This window comes from Hyperoodon ampullatus (genome assembly GCF_949752795.1).
Source record: "Hyperoodon ampullatus genome assembly, chromosome: 10".
Lineage (NCBI taxonomy): Eukaryota > Metazoa > Chordata > Mammalia > Artiodactyla > Ziphiidae > Hyperoodon > Hyperoodon ampullatus.
This window is the reverse complement of record NC_136923.1, coordinates 28,088,181-28,109,187: the sequence shown is the minus strand read 5'-3', so window position 1 is coordinate 28,109,187 and position 21,007 is coordinate 28,088,181. Positions and strand designations below refer to the sequence as shown.

General features: G+C 36.9%; 1 protein-coding gene across 2 annotated transcripts in view; it reads left to right on the top strand.

Moving 5' to 3' along the window:
* PTPRG (protein tyrosine phosphatase receptor type G) overlaps positions 1-16,771 on the top strand; it is a gene marked incomplete at both ends in the record, with an annotated part of 742,222 nt that extends 725,451 nt beyond the window's left edge. For both annotated transcript variants that reach the window (XM_079713343.1, XM_079713342.1), the window contains 4 exons: positions 693-839; positions 1,577-1,719; positions 15,920-16,055; positions 16,625-16,771. In XM_079713343.1, the coding sequence (XP_079569469.1) occupies positions 693-839; positions 1,577-1,719; positions 15,920-16,055; positions 16,625-16,771 (573 nt within the window). The remainder of the gene's footprint in view (positions 1-692; positions 840-1,576; positions 1,720-15,919; positions 16,056-16,624) is intronic.
* Positions 16,772-21,007: the final 4,236 nt, after the last annotated feature.

Sequence of the window (21,007 nt, the reverse complement as noted above, 5' to 3'; positions counted from 1 at the left end):
TAATCTTAAAAGTAGATGAACGTTTAAAGCTTACCTGATTCGAGGCTGAAAGACTTAAAATCGAACATTGACAGACTAACTTGCCTTTCACAAAGCACCTTATACTTAGAGCCAAGATGCTTATTTATGGGCCTGAGCCTTGGTGTTTTCATCTACAAAGCCAGAAGATAAAAATACCTCACTAGCATATTATGAAAACCAAATAAGATAATGTTTACGGAAGTCCTTTGCAAAATGTTGATCAACTGTAGAACTGTTAATAACATAATCCATAGAACAACAATTAGCACATCTTAGTCACATAAGCCATTGTGAAATAATAAGTTAAAATTACTTGACCTAGATCCTGTCTCCTTTTTTACTCTGACAATTATATTACAGAGCATTTCTCAGCTAGGGGTAATACATCCCCTACAGAGGGAGGTTTTTTGGTTGTCGGAATGACATAGGTGAGAGGTGCTAGGGAATAGTTATGAAGAGTATTTTACAATAGAATACAACCACCACTGAACTCAGCATGATTAGATAGGGCTAATCTAATCGGGCTAATAATTCTATGAACCCAATTTAAAAAATGATTTGAGAGGTATGGCAAATGGCAAAGAAAGAAATCGTTTGGTAAGAAAATTCGAAAACAAATCGTTGACAGCACTGCAGAGGAATTTTTGTCCTTTTTTTTTTGGTCCCCATAGGCTGAAGATGAGTTTGTATACTGGCCAAGTCGAGAAGAATCCATGAACTGTGAGGCCTTTACCGTCACCCTTATCAGCAAAGACAGACTGTGCCTCTCTAACGAAGAACAAATTATCATCCATGACTTTATCCTTGAAGCTACACAGGTAACCTCAACCTCAGTTCCTCAGTAACAGCCACAGCTGGGCCCTGGATCACCCTTCCAAGTAATAATGGAGTAATTTACCACCCTTAAGACAGGCCCAGGCAGGCATTTGAGTACGACTTAAGTATGTTCACTTCCTTTTTTTGCTTCCTTCAAATATTTGCTTTTTCCAGCTGGAAAGATGACATGTAGCAGTTCCTCTGATTGAGCATGCATACAAATAGGCCTGTTGACCTAATTATAAAAACAATATACTAGAGCTCAATATTTTCTTTGCTGTCAGAAATGTAAGCCTTGCAATATGTTGCAGAGATGATAAGACCTTTTTTTTTTTTTTTTTTTTAGTAAACAACATTTTGATGCATGATTAACTACCTTCCTATGGGGTTGGTAAGAGGGGAGCTGTCTTATATGAGTAATTTAAATAAAGATGTCCTCACCCCTTCCTGGGGTTTTTTTTCTTTATTTTTATAGGTAAGATAGAGCAGGATATAAAGCCTCTTATAATTTGTTATCCCTTAAAATTTTTCCCTGAACAGGATTCATTTTAACTGTCATAACCTCATTTGTTCATGTCAAGCAGACCTCCCTAGTATTTTTCTCCTTACAGCAGTTTGGTTAACCTGGCATTCTTCAATCATCTATAGTATGCACTTCCTCAGGAGCAAGTACAAGTCATTAGATTATAGATAGGGTGAAATGAAGGATGGGCCGTGACTCGTGTTGTATTGGTTGTAGGATGACTATGTCCTAGAAGTTCGGCACTTCCAGTGTCCCAAATGGCCTAACCCGGATGCCCCCATAAGCAGTACTTTTGAACTTATCAACGTCATCAAGGAAGAGGCCTTAACAAGGGATGGCCCCACCATTGTTCATGATGAGTATGTATCTGTTTTTTAATTGTCTTGTTGCATTGCGATAGTAGGGGGAAGGAAAGACAGATTTTAAAAACGTACTCCCTCTCTCAGCTTGTGACAATTCCAGCTTATTTCTAATGTGTCCAAGTGCAAGGTGTTGTGGTTCTCTTTGGGTTTTAATTTGTCAAAGGCTTCAGGCTCTCCGAGTGTAGGTTCTAGAAAGGTGAAAGTACTGTATCTCAGCCGACCAAAATAACATCTGCATGCTTTCTGAGGTTTTCTGTTTCTATAATGCAAATTAAACAATAACTTACAACATGTCTACATTTCTATTAATTTACATTTCTATTAATTTACATGTAATACTTTATATTAATTAGTTGTTTTTAAATCCTTACACTGATTTCCAGCAAACACTTATTAGTGTAGACATGAAATGTAATGAAAAAGGTACTATGATTAATGATAATATTTATAGTTTACAATGTGTTTTGAAGTTTACAGTACTGTCTCTGGGAGTTTAAAGGTAAAGCATATGAATTGCGAAGAGAACAAATAACTTGCTCCTGGCTCTGAGCTTCTAAGTGTCCGAACAGAGTTCAAACCCAGCCCACTTTCCCTTTAATGAGAAGGAAGGGGGTCATAGATATACCATATGGTATACGAATACCTGGAGTCAAACTTCATAGATGGACTCAACCTGCAAATCAGTTGCAGATTGTTGTGAACCTCACAAACCTTTAGCCAATGGCACCAATTAGATGTCCTCGTCTCTAGTTCTAATGTAGGTAGTTATCTCCCTTGGTCAGCAATGTGTCAGGGCATCCATTATTTTCATTAAATTACCATCTACTCTGCTAGAATAGATAGTAGTATATTTTGAAGTAAAAGCTCATTAAGTCTTATCCTTGAACTAATGCTGTCACAGGAAGTGAAGAAAGACTTTCGGCTGAGGTCAGCACCTTCACCTCAAATCCACGGTACTCTCCTATTTGAAGCAAGCCATGTGTTTGGCTCCTTCCAAAGAGTTTGACGGTCTTCTTAAAATGGTGACTATTTCAAAATGTTGACCTCTTAATTAGAAGAATTACGATTAGTTAAGTAGCCTGAGTAAGTAAGATCCCTGGAAATGTGACAACCAGCAGTAGTGTTTAAATAACACAGTCAACCTCAGAATAACTGCGTAGTTACTACGAGTGTATGAAACTTTAGGATATGCAGTTATAGCACAAAGTTAGGGCTGCTTCTAGAGTTTTTTCCCCCAATAATCTGGGTCAGCTTTTCATATACCTTCTGGATTTTACTAGCTTTTATCAATTCAGACCAAATTCTAATGTTGCTGCCCAGCTCCATGATGGATTTTGCTGTTCTGATAGTACTCCAAGGATCTGTCCTGAAGTCAGTAATGCAGCTAATGTTATAATTCATGGTAAGAGAAGACGGAAAGAAGAAAAAACAAAACAAAACCCAACAACACCTAGTTGAACAATTTAAACAGAACTGTTTGTTTCACTTATCTATATCCAGCTTTGGGATATATTGTCTTATTGAGTGATTTTTATTTTATGCTACATGCTGACTGTGTCATCTCTGGAATTAATCAAATGTAGCTTGTTCTTAGGCCTAAGCAAGAAAAGAGCAAATTCATCCTACACTAGTGGCTCTTCACATATCATATAGGTGAGCTGGATTAAAAGCCACCTAAAGATATGCATTCGTTCATTTATCCACCATCTTTAAGAGATAAGTGATTCCATTAAAATTATTTTTCTACATTACTCAAGCACATTTGAAGTTTTTAAATAGCTGTTAGCTCTAATACAACACTGAATGCCAGTTACCTTTCAGTTTCCATCTTACCTACTTTTTGAACCTCTAAATATTCCTTCCTGATGGCCTACAAACAAACACCTCAAATCTAGCATGTATAAACCCAAACTTACCTTCCCAGCCTGCTCCCACCCACTTAGTTGTACAAACCAGAAACATATCAGAGTCCTTTTCTGTGCCCCCTCACCTCCAGTTATCTATCATTGGCCACCAAGTCTTGTTGATGCCTTCTCAGTACACTTCCCAAATTCTTTTACAAGCTGGTTGAAGCTTTACTTCTTCAGCTATCATCCCAGTCCTCCACTGATTTACTTCCTGCAGCCCACCTTAGCCCTGCAAATACTATTCTAAGTGCCTTTTTATTCAACACACACTTCAAAAGTCACTCTCTTTGAACTGTTTCTAACTCAAACCAGAGGGGATCATCCATAAACATTGCATCTTCACCAATTCCGTTCCTGTTTATCATATCATATTGTAACTACTTGTTCACATGACTGTCACCCCACATTGCTGTGACCAGCAGTGCTAACTTATTCATCCCATTCTCCATAGAGTGACACACAGTGGGTGGTGGATAAATATTGGTATGAATTGGTACCGTGCTTTCAAGTTAGGATGACTCACCCATTATTCAGGATATGTGCCTGTATATGAACTTGCCCCAGACAGCCTTGCTTTTTTTTTGGTTATTGGTATTTTTCCTGCTTACATTCATCTGTGAACTATAAAACCAATTTATCGACAACAAAGTTTAAGTTCTGTCAAAGATAGCAGTGGGCAGGCTCGGCAAGAAGGCCTGAGGGCTTCCACTGAAAGTCAAAGAGTTGAGTTGAACTTTTAGTGCACAAACTCTGTGATGTCGAGCTGGTCTTCACAGCTGTGTGCCAGGTGGATGAAGTTTCTGGGTGAAATGATCTAAAGGTAAACTTCCTCAACAAAAAGTAAACTGATTCTGTTTGAGCACAGGCACAGCTTAAAGGCAAACTGCTTTATTCACAGCATCCTATATTTGTCTGCTCAGGACAGTTTTATCCAGAGGCTGATCTGTATCACTACTGTCAAATTTTAAACACAGAGCCTACAGATGAGTTCAAAACACAGCATGGTTCTTACACAGTTTTATGAGACACTAGTAGATTAGACCTTCACTTGCAGAACGAAGGCTAGTTTCCTGTGCAAATACTTAATGTGAATTCACTGTGGAGCTATATCTATCACCCCGTTGGAGGCCATCATGGGCTAATTTCATTTAACAGTTTTCAGAGTGGGATCCCTGGTTGGGAAGGAGGTCTCCAAGGCCCTTCCAAGAGATCCAAGAGGACACAACTGTTTTCATAATACAAAGATACTGGTTGCCTTGTTCACTTGTATTCCGTCTTGAGTGTACAGTGGAGTTTTCCAGAGCTACGTGACCCAGGAGGACATCCCCACTCTGACAGCTAATGGAACGCGTGCTTGCACAGTTTTGTGTTTTAACACTTTCTCAGTTCTAACATCTGATACAGTAATTATTGACAGATAAAGCTGAAATAAGCAAAAGCTCTTTGGGGGTCTTCAATAAATGTTAATTTTAATTTTGTCCTGAGACAGTCCAGAGGAAATGCTGAAATATATGGACTGCGTTCTGTACCAACTGCTGCAAAGACACCTTCAAATCACAACTAATTGAGTCCTTCATTTAATCCTCAAAATCACCCCACTAGGGGGGTAACTTTAGGATCCCCGCTTCATGCATGAGGAAATGGGGGCTGCATGTGTAGATCAGGCCCTGTGTACACACATATCCAGTTACTAAGTGTCAGAGCCAGTCCCAGCTACATAATGTATGTGGGGTCCAAGGCAAAATGAAAATGTAGGAACCCTTGCCCCAAAATTATTAACAATAAAGATTTTCCAATTAAAGAAACAATCCCATTTACCAGCACATCAAAAAGAATAAAATACCTAGGAATAAACCTACCTAAGGAGGTAAAAGACCTGTACAGAAAACTATAAGACACTGATGAAAGAAATCAAAGATAACACAAACAGATGGAGAGATATACCATGTTCTTGGACTGGAAGAATCAGTATTGTCAAAATGACTATACTACCCAAGGCAATGTACAGATAAGTGCAATCCCTATCAAATTACCAATGGCATTTTTCACAAAACTAGAACAAATAATCTTAAAACTTGTATGGAGACACAGAAGACCCCAAATAGCCAAAGCAATCTTAACAAAGAAAAACGGAGCTGGAGGCATCAGGGTCCCTGACTTCAGACTATACTACATATCAACAGTAATCAAGACAATATGGTACTGGCGCAGAAACAGAAATATAGATGAATGGAACAGGATAGAAAGCCCAGAGATAAACCCACGCACCTATGGTCAACTAATCTATGACAGAGGTGGCAAGGGTATACAATGGAGGAAAGACAATCTCTTCAATAAGTGATGCTGGGAAAACTGGACAGCTACATGGAAAAGAATGAAATTAGAACACTCCCTAACACCATACACAAAAATAAACTCAAAATGGATTAAAGACCGAAATGTAAGGCCAGATACTATAAATCTCCTAAAGGAAAACATAGGCAAAACACTCTCTGACATAAATCACAGCAATATCTTTTTTTTTTTAGCTTTAATTTTTTTGATTTTTTTTAATTAGTTTCTGCTTTATAACAAAGTGAATCAGTCATACATATACATCTGTTCCCACATCCCTTCCTTCCCTCATGCATCTCCCTCCCTCCCACCCTCCCCATCCCACCCCTCCAGGCGGTCACAAAGCACCAAGCTGACCTCCCTGTGCTCTGCAGCTGCTTCCCACTATCTACCTTACGTTTAGTAGTGTATATATGTCCATGCCTCTCTTTCGCTTTGTCACAGCTTACCCTTCCCCCTCCCCATATCCTCAAGTCCATTCTCAAGTAGGTCTGTGTCTTTATTCCTGTTTTACCCCTAGGTTCTTCATGACATTTTTTTTTAAATTCCATATATATGTGTTAGCATACGGTATTTGTCTTTCTCTTTCTGACTTACCTCACTCTGTATGACAGACTCTAGGTCTATCCACCTCATTACAAATAGCTCAGTTTCATTTCTTTTTATGGCTGAGTAATATTCCATTGTATATATGTGCCACAAGGATTAATCTCCAAAATTTATAAACAGCTCATGCAGCTCAATAGCAAAAAAACAAACAACCCAATCCAAAAATGGGCAGAAGACTTAAATAGGCATTTCTCCAAAGAAGATATACAGACTGCCAACAAACACATGAAAGAATGTTCAACATCATTAATCATTAGAGAAATGCAAATCAAAACTACAATGAGATATCATCTCACACCAGTCAGAATGGCCATCATCAAGAAATCTAGAAACAATAAATGCTGGAAAGGGTGTGGAGAAAAGGGAACCCTCTTGCACTGTTAGTGGGAATGTAAATTGAAATATCCACTATGGAGAACAGTATGGAGGCTCCTTAAAAAACTAAAAATAGAACTACCATACAACCCAGCAATCCCACTACAGGGTATATACCCTGAGAAAACCATAATTCAAAAGGAGTCATGTACCACAATGTTCATTGCAGCTCTATTCACAACAGCCCGGAGATGGAAGCAATATCTTTTTTGATCCACCTCCTAGAGTAATGGAAATAAAAACAAAAATAAACAAATGGGACCTAATGAAACTTCAAAGCTTTTGCACAGCAAAGGAAACTGTAAGCCAAACAAAAAGACTACCCTCAGAATGGGAGAAAATATTTGCAAATTAAACAACTGACAAGGCATTAATCTCCAAAATATACAAGCAGCTCATGCAGCTCAATATCAAAAAAACAAACAACCCAATCCAAAAATGGGTGGAAGACCTACAAAGACATTTCTCCAAAGAAGATATACAGATTGCCAACAAACACATGAAAGGATGCTCAACATCACTAATCATGAGAGAAATGCAAATCAAAACTACAATGAGGTATCACCTCACACCGGTCAGAATGGCCATCATCAGAAAATCTACAGACAATAAGTGCTGGAGAGGGTGTGGAGAAAAGGGAACCCTCTACACTGTTGGTGGGAATGTAAATTGGTACAACCATTATGGAGAACAGTATGGAGGTTCCTTAAGAAACTAAAAATAGAGCTACCATATCATCCAGCAATTCCACTCCTGGGCATATATCCAGAGAAAACCATGGTTCGAATGGAAACATGCACCCCAGTGTTCACTGCAGCACTGTTTACAATAGCCACGACATGGAAGCAACCTAAACGTCCATCAACAGATGAATGGATCAAGAAGATTTGGTACATATATACAATGGAATATACTCATCCACTAAAAAGAAGGAAACAATGCCATTTGCAGCAACGTGGATGGACCTGGAGATGACCATACTAAGTGAACTAAGTCAGAGAGAGAAAGACAAATATCAGATGATATCGCTTCTATGCAGAATCTAAAAAAAGATACAAATGAACTTATTTACAAAACAGAAACAGACTCAGACTTTGAAAACAAACTTATAGTTACCAAAGGGTAAAGGTGGGGGGGAGGGATAAATTGGAATTAAAATATACGCACTACTATATATAAAATAGATAACCAACAAGGACTTACTGTATAGCACAGGGAACTATACTCAATAATCCGTAAGAACCTAAATGGGAAAAGAATTTGGAAAAGAACAGATACATGTATATGTATAACTGAATCACTTTAAGGTACCCCTGAAACTAACACAACACTGTAAATTAACTATACTCCAATATAAAATAAAAATTAAAAAAAAAATTTCCAGATGGCAACACCAGAGCATTAAACTAAGAAGTTTAGTTTACGCAGGACCCTCCTAAGTAGGGGACCCATCAAAGCACAAGGCCCAACACAGCAGCACAGGGGTCAAGCCAGGAAGCTGGCACTGGCTATAGTTAAATCCAGATCTAATCCCACTGGTTAACACTGCCTCCCACTGGTTTTCACAGTAAGCACTCCTGTCCCTTGTGTTTTGTTTTCTGTACTTTCTCATTCACTTCCAAAGTTTTAATTTCTTAAAGTCCTGTGGTTTTGTGCTGCCATTATTCCCCAGGATTAATGGATACTGAAGCTTTAGCTCTGTTTTCCTTCCTACCGTAATGATTTTGAAGGGAAGCTTCACTTCCTTCATAGGGACAGGGTTATACCTCTGCATTGCGTTGTTGGTTATGATTTTTAAAACAACATCGTAAAAGCAAAACAACAATAATTATATGAAGTAGTAAAAAGTGTAATTAAATGGCCGTAAGTATTATACACACTGATGATACAAGGAACCCCAACGTGTCTTAAAATGAATATAGACAGAGCCACCTGAAAACATTACTGAATGTCGGGAACTTAAAGTACTTTCATTTCTTTGAGGCACAGACAGGGGAAGATGAAAATACATTTTAACAGCATAGTGTTAGTTAAAGAAGTATTGCTGTCAATGGGCCCTTTGAGAAAGTGGCAAACAAACTACCAAAACCAGTAAATTTATACAGTATTCTTGTTTTAGCTAAGTTATAAATTACCTGTATCACTTTTTCACCAAGTCCCTGTAATTTGAAGTGCAAATGCATGAAACTTGACAAACATCCTTTAATCCTACTTAATTTCTAAAATTCTGAAAGAGAATGGCCTTTATTTTTTTCAGTCTTTAAAGACTGATACTTTAAAGTATCTATGCATTTGACTGATTTGACCTAGTTTCTAGTCCTGTTTAAAGTCTTATTTTGTAGGTACTTCCTTTTATTTAGGTACTTATTTAAGAATGGCTAAATACAGGAAAGACAACCCAAGCAAAGGCCAGAGTAATCCCACATGGGGTGCACAGTGCATAGTAAAATAAATAATACCTGACTTTCCTATCTGAATGGCTATGGTTAGCTTGAAGGGGGAAAAAAAATCCTAACAGTTTCACTAGAGCAGATTTAGCAAAGATTAAAGGGTTAAGTTCTTCCCCTATTGAAAAAAAATGCATACAAATGATTGGGGGCGGGGTGGGGAATTCCTAGCTCTGCTAAAATGAGAAGGTAAACCCGGTGCAGTGTAGAATCTGAAGACAGACAACATGATGAACAAGAACAAAAAATACAGTGAATCAGAGGTAATAGAGCAATCATAATTGGATTTTGAAATAATATGCTCAGAGATCTAAAGGAAGACCATATGAGATGAATTAAAAACATGTATTAAGAAACAGGAACAAATTAGAGGCTAAGAAATGGAAAAGATGAGAGATGAGCTAGTAGTACAATGGACAAAACTGCAATCAGACTCATATGGAAGCCAGATACAGAAGTTCTAACATCGGTCTAAGGGTGTGATCCATGGAGAGAGAAAAAAGATGAAAGAGGAAGAAATGAATAGCTGAAAAAAAAAATAATGGCTGAGATTCTCTAAGAACTGAATAAAGGGATGAGTTCTTAAAATGAATTATCAGGATACAATGAACAAAAAACATTCAGAGAGAAGATCTGAATACCATAATTAACAAGGCTGATCTAATAGTGACATATAAAAAGTATGTACCCCATCTACATACAGATGAATGGGATAAAGAAGATGTGGTACTTATATACAATGGAATATTACTCAGCTATAAGAAAGAATGAAATAATGCCATTTGCAGTAACATGGATAGACCTAGAGATTATCATACTAAGTCAGACAGAGAAAGACAAATACCATATGATAATCACTTATGTGGAATCTAAGATATGGCACAAATGCACCTATCTACAAAACAGAAACAGACTCACAGACACAGAGATCGGACTTCTGGTTGCCAAGGGGAAGGGGGGGAAGGAGAGGGATGGACTGGGAGTTTGGGGTTGGTACATGCAAACAATTATATACAGAATGGATACACAACAAGTTCCTACTGTATAGCACAGGGAACTATATCCAGTCTCCTGGGATAAGTCATAATGGAAAAGAATATTTTTTATATGTATTTATATATGTGTATAACTGAGTCACTTTGCTGTACAGCAGAGACTGGCACAACACTGTAAATCAACTACAATAAATAAATAGAATTTAGAAATAAACATTTCTAAAATACATAAATAAATACATATTAAAAGTATGTACCCAAGAGAGACTTACAGAGAGACCATATAGTCTCTTCAAACACAAATAGTTTATTTATAATTACTGACCATAAATGGAATTTTCATATATTCCAAAAAACTGATATCATACAAGGCCACGTTCATTGATTATAATGCATTAAATGAGAAACCAACAATGAAATGAGACCCCAAATTCTTATACCCAGACACTGAAGTCCTTATGGCTAGAATTAGAGATAATTGATGGTTTAAAAGAGGTAATGAAAATAGAAATTACGGACTCCTAAAACTAAATGATAATGAAAGCACTGCATTTCAAAACCTGATAGGATATATACTCAGAGAAAACAATGTATAGCCTAAGCCTCATATATTGGAGAAAAATTTTTAAATAAGCTTTCAACGTGAGAAGCCAGAAAAAGAACCAAATAAATCCACAAAAAGTACAAGGAATTAAAAGAAAAGCAAACAGTAATGAAATGGGGGCAAGGAGGAGATGGACTTCATTGCTTAAATTTTACTAACAAAAGACACAACTTTGGAAATTGGTGAAAAAAAGAAGGCATAATTTATCATTGGGAAGAAAAAAAAATCTACCATTTATCTGTAGTTCTCAAATGTTTTAAAAATTGTTAATTTACATAGGTGTGATAAAACCTTATCTTTTAGAGTTTTATACTAAATTATTAATGAATAAAATACCTGGGGTTTGCTTCAAAATACATGGGGAGGAAATTGACGTGAAACAACTCCAGCTATGAGCTGATGATTGTTTCAGTTTAGTGATGGTGCAGTGAAGGTTACTATGTCTTGTATACATTTGATATTTTCTTTAATAAAAGGTTAAAAACAATAGAAGTATTTTAAAGGAAATGAAGTAAACATTTAAAACTATTTATAACTCTATACCAATAGATTTTTAAGCCTACCTAGTCATAGTAAATGATATTTAGTGAACACAATGTACCAGTCAGTCTCTGTTCTGAGCCATTGACATGTATCAGCTGAAATATAAGCTCTAGTCTCCCAAACTATGAGACCTTGGCCAGTTACTTCCCCTGGATGTGCCTTGTTTCTTCAACCTCAAAATGGGGGTACTAATAGTACCTGTAGTACTGGGTTATTCTGAGAATTAAGTTGACACATGTAAAGTACTTATAAGAGAGCCTGGCACAGAGAGTTTTCAACCCGTTAAGGCCCACTAAGTTTTGACCAGTCTACGTTTGAACAACAGCACACAGAGAGAACAGGTAACCTTGATTGAGAAAACAAACAAGGCTAGCACCAGAATGGAACAGTATAAGCCAGTGTTACTTACTTGAATATGGGTACAAAGGTCTAAAAAAAAAAATACTGTCAAAAACCCAGTGTGTTATAGTAAAAGAATTATATACATCATGAAAAAGATTTATTCTAGGAATATAGAGCTGCTTAAATGGTACCAAAGATTGCTCTCAATGAATTCAGAACATTATTAAAGGAATTTTTAAAAAATCAATAGATATTCAAAAACATACAATGAAATAACAGCCATTCATAATCCCCTTCCCCAAAAGAAAACACTCTTACCAAACGAAAAGTCAAAAGCATTCTCTTTAACTCGATAAATGTTACTTCTCAGAAGCCTATAGCAAATATTTTTATTTAATATTAAAAAATTAGAAGCTTTACCATTAAAGAACACAATATGACACCTCTTCACAGTGTCAGAGTACAAAACTATTGTATCCTAGCCAATACAGTAAAAGCAAAAGATGTAAGAAGTATAAAAGAAAGAGACAAGTGGCATTGCTAGCAGATAAAGATGTAGCCAACTTCCTAGAGAATCCACAAATTATTAGAACTTAAAAAGAGTTCTGCATGGCTGGATACAAGTTCACCACGTGAAAATCAATAACCTTCCTATATATCAACTGAAACCAAACAGTAATGTTGCAAAAAGAGGCCATTCTTTGGAGTAACAGAAACCACCTAGGATTTACCCTAAAATGAAACTGGCAAAAGATTACATAGAAAACTGTAAAATCTAATTGAAAACTATAAAAGACCTGAATAAATGGAGAAAAGACATCATGTTCATGAAGAGAAAAACTCAAAAAGATGTTAATTTCCTCAGATCTATCTATGTATTCAGTGCAGCCTAACCAAAATCCCAACAAGACTTTTTGTGTTCCTTGACAGTCCAGTATCAATCAACATGAAACAGCATGGAATGCTGTAGAAGCGTAGAGGTATATGGAAACGAGTGTACAAGTGAAAAATGAAAATATGTATGTTTGAAGCACTAAAAGTGAAACAATAAATATAGAGGCAGCCAAGACTATTGTGCAAACTTGCTTTATCAGGTATCAAGACTTACTAAAAACCTATGGGAATTTAAACGAATGTGGGGAAATACAGTATAAAAAAACAGACAAGCAGATTAAAGGGCCAAAATAGAGAGTTCAGAAATAGGCCTGCATATATGAGAATTTAGACTATTAAAAAGGCAGCTCAAATCAATGAGGAAACATGAGACAATTCAATAAAAAATGCTGGCACAGAGGGAGCAAAGACTGCTGCCCTGTCCTGCATGTCCTGCCCTCTGCAGTCTGCTGCATACAGTGGGATGTCGCTCCAGGACCTTGCTTCAGACATGTAAGCTCCCCCATCCATTAAACCATCGGTGTCTCTGTTGCTGACTCGGGCTCTTTCTTTGGTCTTGAGGCTGGGCAAGTACAGGGCCTGCAGGCCTGTGGGGTGCAGCCCAACAACCGTGAACTCAGGTGATCTGTCAATGTAGCAGGCGTCAATCCCATACGTGGAAAGTGAAAAGAAGAGTATGTGTGAGATGGAAAAGATTCAGAAAAGGCTGAACATGTTTATGGAGCATAGAAGACTAGTTATCAAGGTATATAGTTGGATCGCCAGATATATTAGGAAGTGACTGTGTTTTGTGATTCTGTATTTAGATGAGGATCAATATTCTAATCATGTGCTTCATCTGAAGCACCCACTGAATAGGGAACAATTTTGAGTCACTGGGATTGGTGTCTTGATCAGGAGATACAGTAGAAGGTCAGACAGACTTAGGAATCATTTGTCTTAATAAATGTAGGTTTAAATAAGTAAATGGAGATGAAATTAGGCTAGGCAGTAGGAATGAGGAATGTTAGGGGCTGATGGATGGAAAGTGGGGAATGGAATATTGGATTTCCATGCGGTAGGAGAGCTTGTACATGGGGAGTGATCCTGTGAATCAGCTGGAAGTAGACAATGTTGTGGTTCCTGGATGTGGTCTCTGATAGTTGATTTTATAGGTCACATTCATGGTGAAAGCTAAGTGTGGTATGTATCCCTAAAGATGACCATTTTTATAAATGTTAGGTTGGAAAACAAAGCAAAATTTGCACTATAGTTGTGGCATTGTCTAACCATGGAATTTTGTGATATTATTCCTTCTGAACCTTTGTTCACATTATTTGTTAAATAAACCAAATCAGCACATTTTAAAATGAGGATTAATAAAGCAAATATATGTTAAAAAAATGCTGGCACAAGTGGTTATCCATTGGAAAAATAACTAAATTCAGACCCCTACCTTACATCAAAACAAGAATAAGATTCCAATGAATTAAACAATTACATGTAAAAAAAAAAAAGTAGAAAAATATAGGAGAATATTTTTTAAGTACTGGGGTAAAGAAAGCATTAACAAACAAGATTCCAAAAAAGCTAAAGATTGATAAATTTGATTATATCTAAACTACATTTCAGCACTAACAGAAACAACCACAAACAATGCTAAGAGAAAGTAGAGACTGAAAAAAATACTTGCAACACGTACTGCAGATAATATAAAATAACTCCTAGAAATTCATTTAAAAGAGACATACCCAATAGAAAAATGGCCGAAGTATATTAATAGGCAGTTTCAGAAGAGGAAATACAGATGGGTCAATAAACATAGAAAGATATTCAACTCCCCTGGCAACCAAGGAAATGCAAATTAAACCAACAGTAAGATTCAAGTTTTCACACATCAGACTGGCAAAAGCCAAACTTTAAAATGATGAGGAGAAACTAGTATTCTCTGGCTGGGAGGAGTATGGACAGGTAACAACACGTGGGAGAGAAATACCGCAGTGTCTTTAAAACCAAATTGGCGTACCCGTGACCTAGCTCTTCTCCGCATGGCAAGGTGCTACTCTGTACTACTCTGCTATGTGCACAAGGCACAAACAACCTAAATGTCCATCCGTGGGGAAGTGAGGACATCCGGTATGCATGCAGCAGATTAAATAATGAGCCGGATCGACATGTACTGATATCCTTAAATCTAGGAAGGCTGTACACTAAATGCATAACAGTTTTTCCCTTAGACAGATTACCTCTGAAGTTGGGGTGGTGGTTAGGGAGACGTTGGCTTTATTTGCATTACAGAAGTGAAAACATCTGTACTGTTTTAATTTCATGTAAGAATAAATTTAGAAACAATTTAATCGTTATTAACAGAACAGTGGACACAGGGCATCTAAATTCTAGTCTCATTTCTGCCACCAACCAGCAACACCTCCTTGAACAATTCATTTAATCCATCTGTTTTCTCATCATTAATATGGAAACTATGTGCCACACAGGTTCCTGTAAAAACTGAAGATGCCAACCTGGCCTGATGAAAAAGTCTGCTACCCTTCTAAGCCTTTTTTGTGCCTGTGTGTGAAGCAAAGAGAACCATATTTTTCCAAGAATTTTATAGAAGGTGCTCATACTTGGAAACTTCCACTTCAGTGCCAAAGATAATTACTAAATATGAAACTCATTTTGGAAATTCTCTGACTGCATTTTGAGCCACATATTTCCATTTTTATTCATATTCTGGAAGTCCAATTTAGCCCTTCGGGATTGTTAAAAAAATGTTTTCCAGAGCCTTTCACCACTTTCTACTTGTCTCATAGCCTCTAGTTAAAATTCTCGTATTATTTTTCCTACCATATCACCCAACTTGTCCCCGACATCAAATCTTCTTACAGCCCTCCCAAGTCTAATTTTGAACTTCTAACTTCATATTAGACATCAAGCTAAACATCTGGTAAGCCCGTCTGAGAGATGTCACATTCAGAAACAAATGTCACCTTTATGCTAACCTCTAAGTCTCTGCCCTTGTCCAGCATTTCATTCATTTTTGTGTTCTAGAGTAGATATCAATACAGTTTACCTAGCTTCTATGGAAATAGGTGATGGTAATTTTGTTCCAATATATACTGTCCTTTAGTGAATCTGAAATAGCTTTTTTTTTTTTGCCTCCCCAAGGTATGGCGCAGTTTCTGCAGGAATGCTGTGTGCCCTTACCACCTTGTCCCAGCAGCTGGAGAATGAAAATGCTGTGGATGTGTTCCAGGTTGCAAAAATGATCAATCTGATGAGGCCTGGAGTATTCACAGACATTGTAAGTACTCTGCTTATTTGTGAAACTTGTACATCGTTTGAAACTCAGCCTCACCCTTTAGAACAGTGGTTCTGATTGGGGGTGACTTTGCCCCCCAGGGAATGTTGGGCAATGTCTGCAGACCTTTTTTAGTTGTCACAACCAGAGATGGAGTTAAGTGAGTAGAGCCCAGGGATGCTGCTAAACGTCCTGCAATGCCTAAGACAGCCCTCCACAATAAAAAATTAGCTGGCCCACATGTCCAAAGGGCTGAGGTTGAGAAACTCTGCTTTCTAGAATATAGTATCCTCTGATTATAAAATATGGATATCCTATTATCTTAGTGGACTGTCAACACTGAGAATTCATTCCAAGGTAACAGGGATCAAAAGGACATGAAGAAGGTGTAGGTCTTGCTTATAAAGGATTCAAGAGATTACTTTTTAAGTGTCTGAACTAGCAGAGACAGAATTCCTGTTTCTCTAGTATATTTTTCACATTTACGTTTTTAGTCAGTATTTCCACCTGAGATGAAATAAATGATTAAGCTGCTCTTTGGCTCAAAAAAATGTCTCCCTCTTGTTTTCCAGGAACAATACCAGTTTGTCTACAAAGCAATGCTCAGCTTGGTCAGCACTAAAGAAAATGGAAATGGTCCCATGACAGTGGACAAAAATGGTGCTGTTCTCATGGCAGATGAATCGGACCCTGCTGAGAGCATGGAATCTCTAGTGTGATCAGAATCCTGAAAGGGCACTTAATTTGTAAAACTTCTGAAGACTGAGAACTTTTTTGAGGCCTTTTTTTGCCAGACTCGACGTTATACAATAACCCGGTTACTTTTTTACACTGATAAAAAGTTTTGATATTTATTTTTTGCCATTTTATGTCTTAATGGTATCCTACTGAGCATTTGCACCTCTGTTCATTTCACACAGTGAAACGTGGTTTTACCTAGTTTGCACTATCTGATCAGTGTTACTGCCTATAATCTAATACTAAAGCAAACCCTGATGTGACATTCCATGACAGCACACATGCTACTTTTTAATTCAGTACAGTGAAGGTCTTTGTTACGACAGTGAATCTTGGTTTTTTTAATTATTATTACTATTGTTGCTAAAGCAGTTGCATTCTACTAGCAGGCAATGCTGTACTTTTCCTCAGTTCTCTTCTATTTTTTTTCAAGGCACTGTTCAATACTCTATGCCTTCTGTAGTTTAATGGAGTGAATGAGCATTGTTTTCTTTTAAAGAATAGCAGGTGTGGGGAAGCTACTCTGAAGGTCTATCAAACCTCATGGCCTTGAAACAGTTTCATTTATGATGGTGAAGATAGCCATTAAGAAAGTAGAAGGTTTGAGTTGTTTCATGTGAACATCACTTATTAGTTACAAAGTTATATTCATAGCTTAAAAATATGCCCAACTGTGTCAAAATAAAAGATATCTCTGTATTACAGTTTTCACAGTAGCTATGTGGACAGTGTGTGTTGTTTCCATTTTGACTCTCTGAAATAGCTACACCCCAAAATCAGGGCCATCTTTTACCAAAGAGAGATGGCAATATTTTATATAACTCCAGTTATGAAACCCTTTAGTGAATCTCCATTAATGCTTCATGGTTTATAATACCATACCTCATGGCAGGTGGAATAATGAAAATCTTTGCAGGTGTGTAATTTTGAAACTAGTCCTCTAAAATATTCCTATTACTCCTATGGCAATCTAATAAAAACTACCTATATAGCTAACATTCTTACATTCTTTTCTTTCCTTTTTTTGCCAAATGTTTCATGATAAATAATCTCATAATTACATGCATTCTTCTACTTAGGATTAAACTGAAAATACTGTATTAGCAAAAGTCTTTGGGACTATCTAGATTCCCACACATGGATAAACCTGATTTGGAGAGAGAAAATTAGAATCTTGAGTGAGAGGTGATAGTGACATTTTCAAACAGTTTTTAAAAATAGGAGACAGCTTTGTATGCTTTTGTGTAGTTTAGCCTCAAGAACAGATAAAAAGAGACTGCTCATCGTGACACAGAGCCCAAGGAAGTAATTTCTTGGAGCCATATTCACCCTGCTGTACATCATGGGAAAATTAGGAGCATTAATAAGAAATTTCAGTTCAGTTATTTAGAAAAATAAGCTACTTACTGAGATCTGTTTCTTCGACTGCACATTTGCTCTTGAGGGATGACTTCTGTCAGAAGTGAAACCATCACCAGAACTAGGCCTGTTAAGAAGAAAAGGGTTTTGGTTATTTTTTAGGTCAATAAACTTCGACCAAAAGTCCATACTGGCTATTATCATACCATCTGGATAGGCATTAAAATATTCATGATAATCAGCCTTGAGATTCTGTTTATCTTGAGTTGGGTTTCTATGAAGTTTGTCAGAGTGGACCTGAAGGAGCAAAGCTGCTAAGGAGAGAGAGGCTACAGGACTAGCCCAGGATTTCTAACACATAGGCCAGGTCAATGGAGTTTCCGTGAACTACATAACTTGCCAGGGTTCATCTCGTCTTTTCATCACATAGATTCAGCCACACAGAGCAGTCCACTGTCCACGAACTGTGTAGGCTAGGTTGAGAAAAGATGTACAAGTGAGCCAAGTTTGCTGAACTGTATGTGCTAGAGGACACAAACACCTTTACCGCCCCGCTGCTCCCATCAGAGGTGACACAAGGAAGCTCTGCCTAACACTTAAGAAAAAAAGCTTTAACACAGGAACACTACAGTTGCCGGCTGGCTGAGGGAAATCAGTAAGGGAAAGGTTTCACATCATGGCAAGAGCTGGATCATTTTACTCAATTAAGTAGGTTCCTCTAGTTGTACAGACTATTGATATGAGCGAATTCTTCTCAGTAGATGGTACAGTGGACTTGACTTTCAGAAGTAACATTCAAGTTGGGGTTCATGGTCCCTCTGTCATTTTTTTCTTAACAAAAGTAAACACTGGTTACAAGACACATGGCAAGTATTCCCTTCTGTGCTATTACAGAGGGCTCAATTCATGGAAATGCATACCCTCCAATTCTGTGACCATCTCTTCCAGGGCTATCAGAATCATGGTAAAAGAGAGATAGCTAGTAAGTACAATAGAAACATTACAAGGATGGCTTAGGAGTTCTCTGTGAGCAATTGTGTGTCTGTAGCGGTCTTGAACCAAAGTCTACAAATCCCGACACCCTGAACTATGAGCAATTGCTATTTGCCCATTTTGCCAAAGTGGTCCAAACACACTTCACTGAGGAGAGTTATATTCAGCCGTTCCTCACTCTGACCATGGAGTGTATCCTCACTATTATTCATCTGTTATTGGCAAATATATGCTTGCATCTTTCCAGAGGCAAAGATGGTGTTCTCTTTGAGACATAAGCACATTGCTTAACTACATAACAAGGTTATTACCACTTGCACTCAGGAGGAAAGGAAATAGCTATTGCAAACTAATCTGTGCTATGTTACAAAAGTAAGCTTTTGGGAGTGTATGAATTTAGCTCTAGGTAAGCAGAATGCACACATCATTCAAAACTGAATTGCAAAGATCAGAACAAGTGGCCATGCTGGACATCAGAAAAAACACACCCTAATGCCATCAAGAGAACTCTTCCTTCATCTAAAAGCCACAATATCATCTTTCATATTTTAAAAAAAGTTTCCTTCTGAAATTCAAGATGATTAAAATTAGGTGAATTGGTTTTCCTAATTTTTATATGTTGGCACTTTTAAGAGTCAATTTCGAGTTGAAAAGTCCAGCAAGATCAGAGAAGGTTATGGCATTTAAGGTCTGGCTGTTGGAGTTTTTAGCCCAGAGTGACATACTGAAATCAGCAAATAACCTTAATTACTTTATAATGACACAGCACAACTGCCTTGTTATGAATTTTTTCTTAAATGAATATACACTGTATTTAAAAATTAAAATATAGATACCAATTTACCAAAGATACATACTACTAATTCTAAGCAAAAAATTTTAAAAAAGAAACCCAAACTCATCATAATTTAAGAAATAATAATCAAAATGTAGTTTGTCTTAAGAATTTAGCAGTTATACTGGAAAATGCATTTTCAACTGCTATGTCCTAAAGTTTATGTTCAAATGGTGCCAGTGAATTTTTATATGAAGGGAAAATGCCTGCTTTTTTTTTTTTTAAACAGCTGTAATTTCACTTACCCCTTTGCGCTTGCCCTTAGTTGCCACTTAACATACAATATTGGCTTTACTTATCTCTAGAAAGAAGGCATGCTACAAATAGGAAGGAATTGTAATAATGATATTTGGCCTCTACTTTGTCTTAGCTGTTAAACTGTTTTTAGTATTTTTGTTAAATATTTGCAAAGGGAAGCATTTTCTACAGAGGATAATTAATTTCAAGAAAAATATCTTGAGTTTTAAGAAATAAACATCTCCAGAAAAGGAGACAGCCGATTTTATAAAATGTCGCAACTCTCCAACATTTGGGGTAGTGACTCCTTTTTTGTTAGGACATTTGAAACTAGCAAGCAGCCATTGTTTCTAAAAAAAAAAAATTCAGCCTTCATGTTGATTCATGTCTCTTTCACTTCATTTTGAAATAGCTAAAATCATTAAAACTGTAAATATTTTGTTGCTTGGATAAGCATCTTCTGGGAACTTTGTATCTATGGTATATAATCATAGAATTTTATATTTTCATATAAAGCTAATTTTTTTCTAGTTTCAACTCTGTCATAGTTTTTTTTTTTTTTTTCCTTTGTGGTGGATATGTGAATTCAACTTTCTGTGTATTGAAGTAGCAAGAACCATCTTTGCATTCCAAAAGAATCCAACATGTGTTATTTCTTTGAGGAAGTGATTGTGAAAGCTGGGTTTTCTTTTTTAATTTCATTGACCATTTGTGCAATAGGAATTAGACATAATTAGTCACTGAATACAGTCGTTGCATTGACCCATTTGGAAAAAGTGGTTTTTTTTGGTTT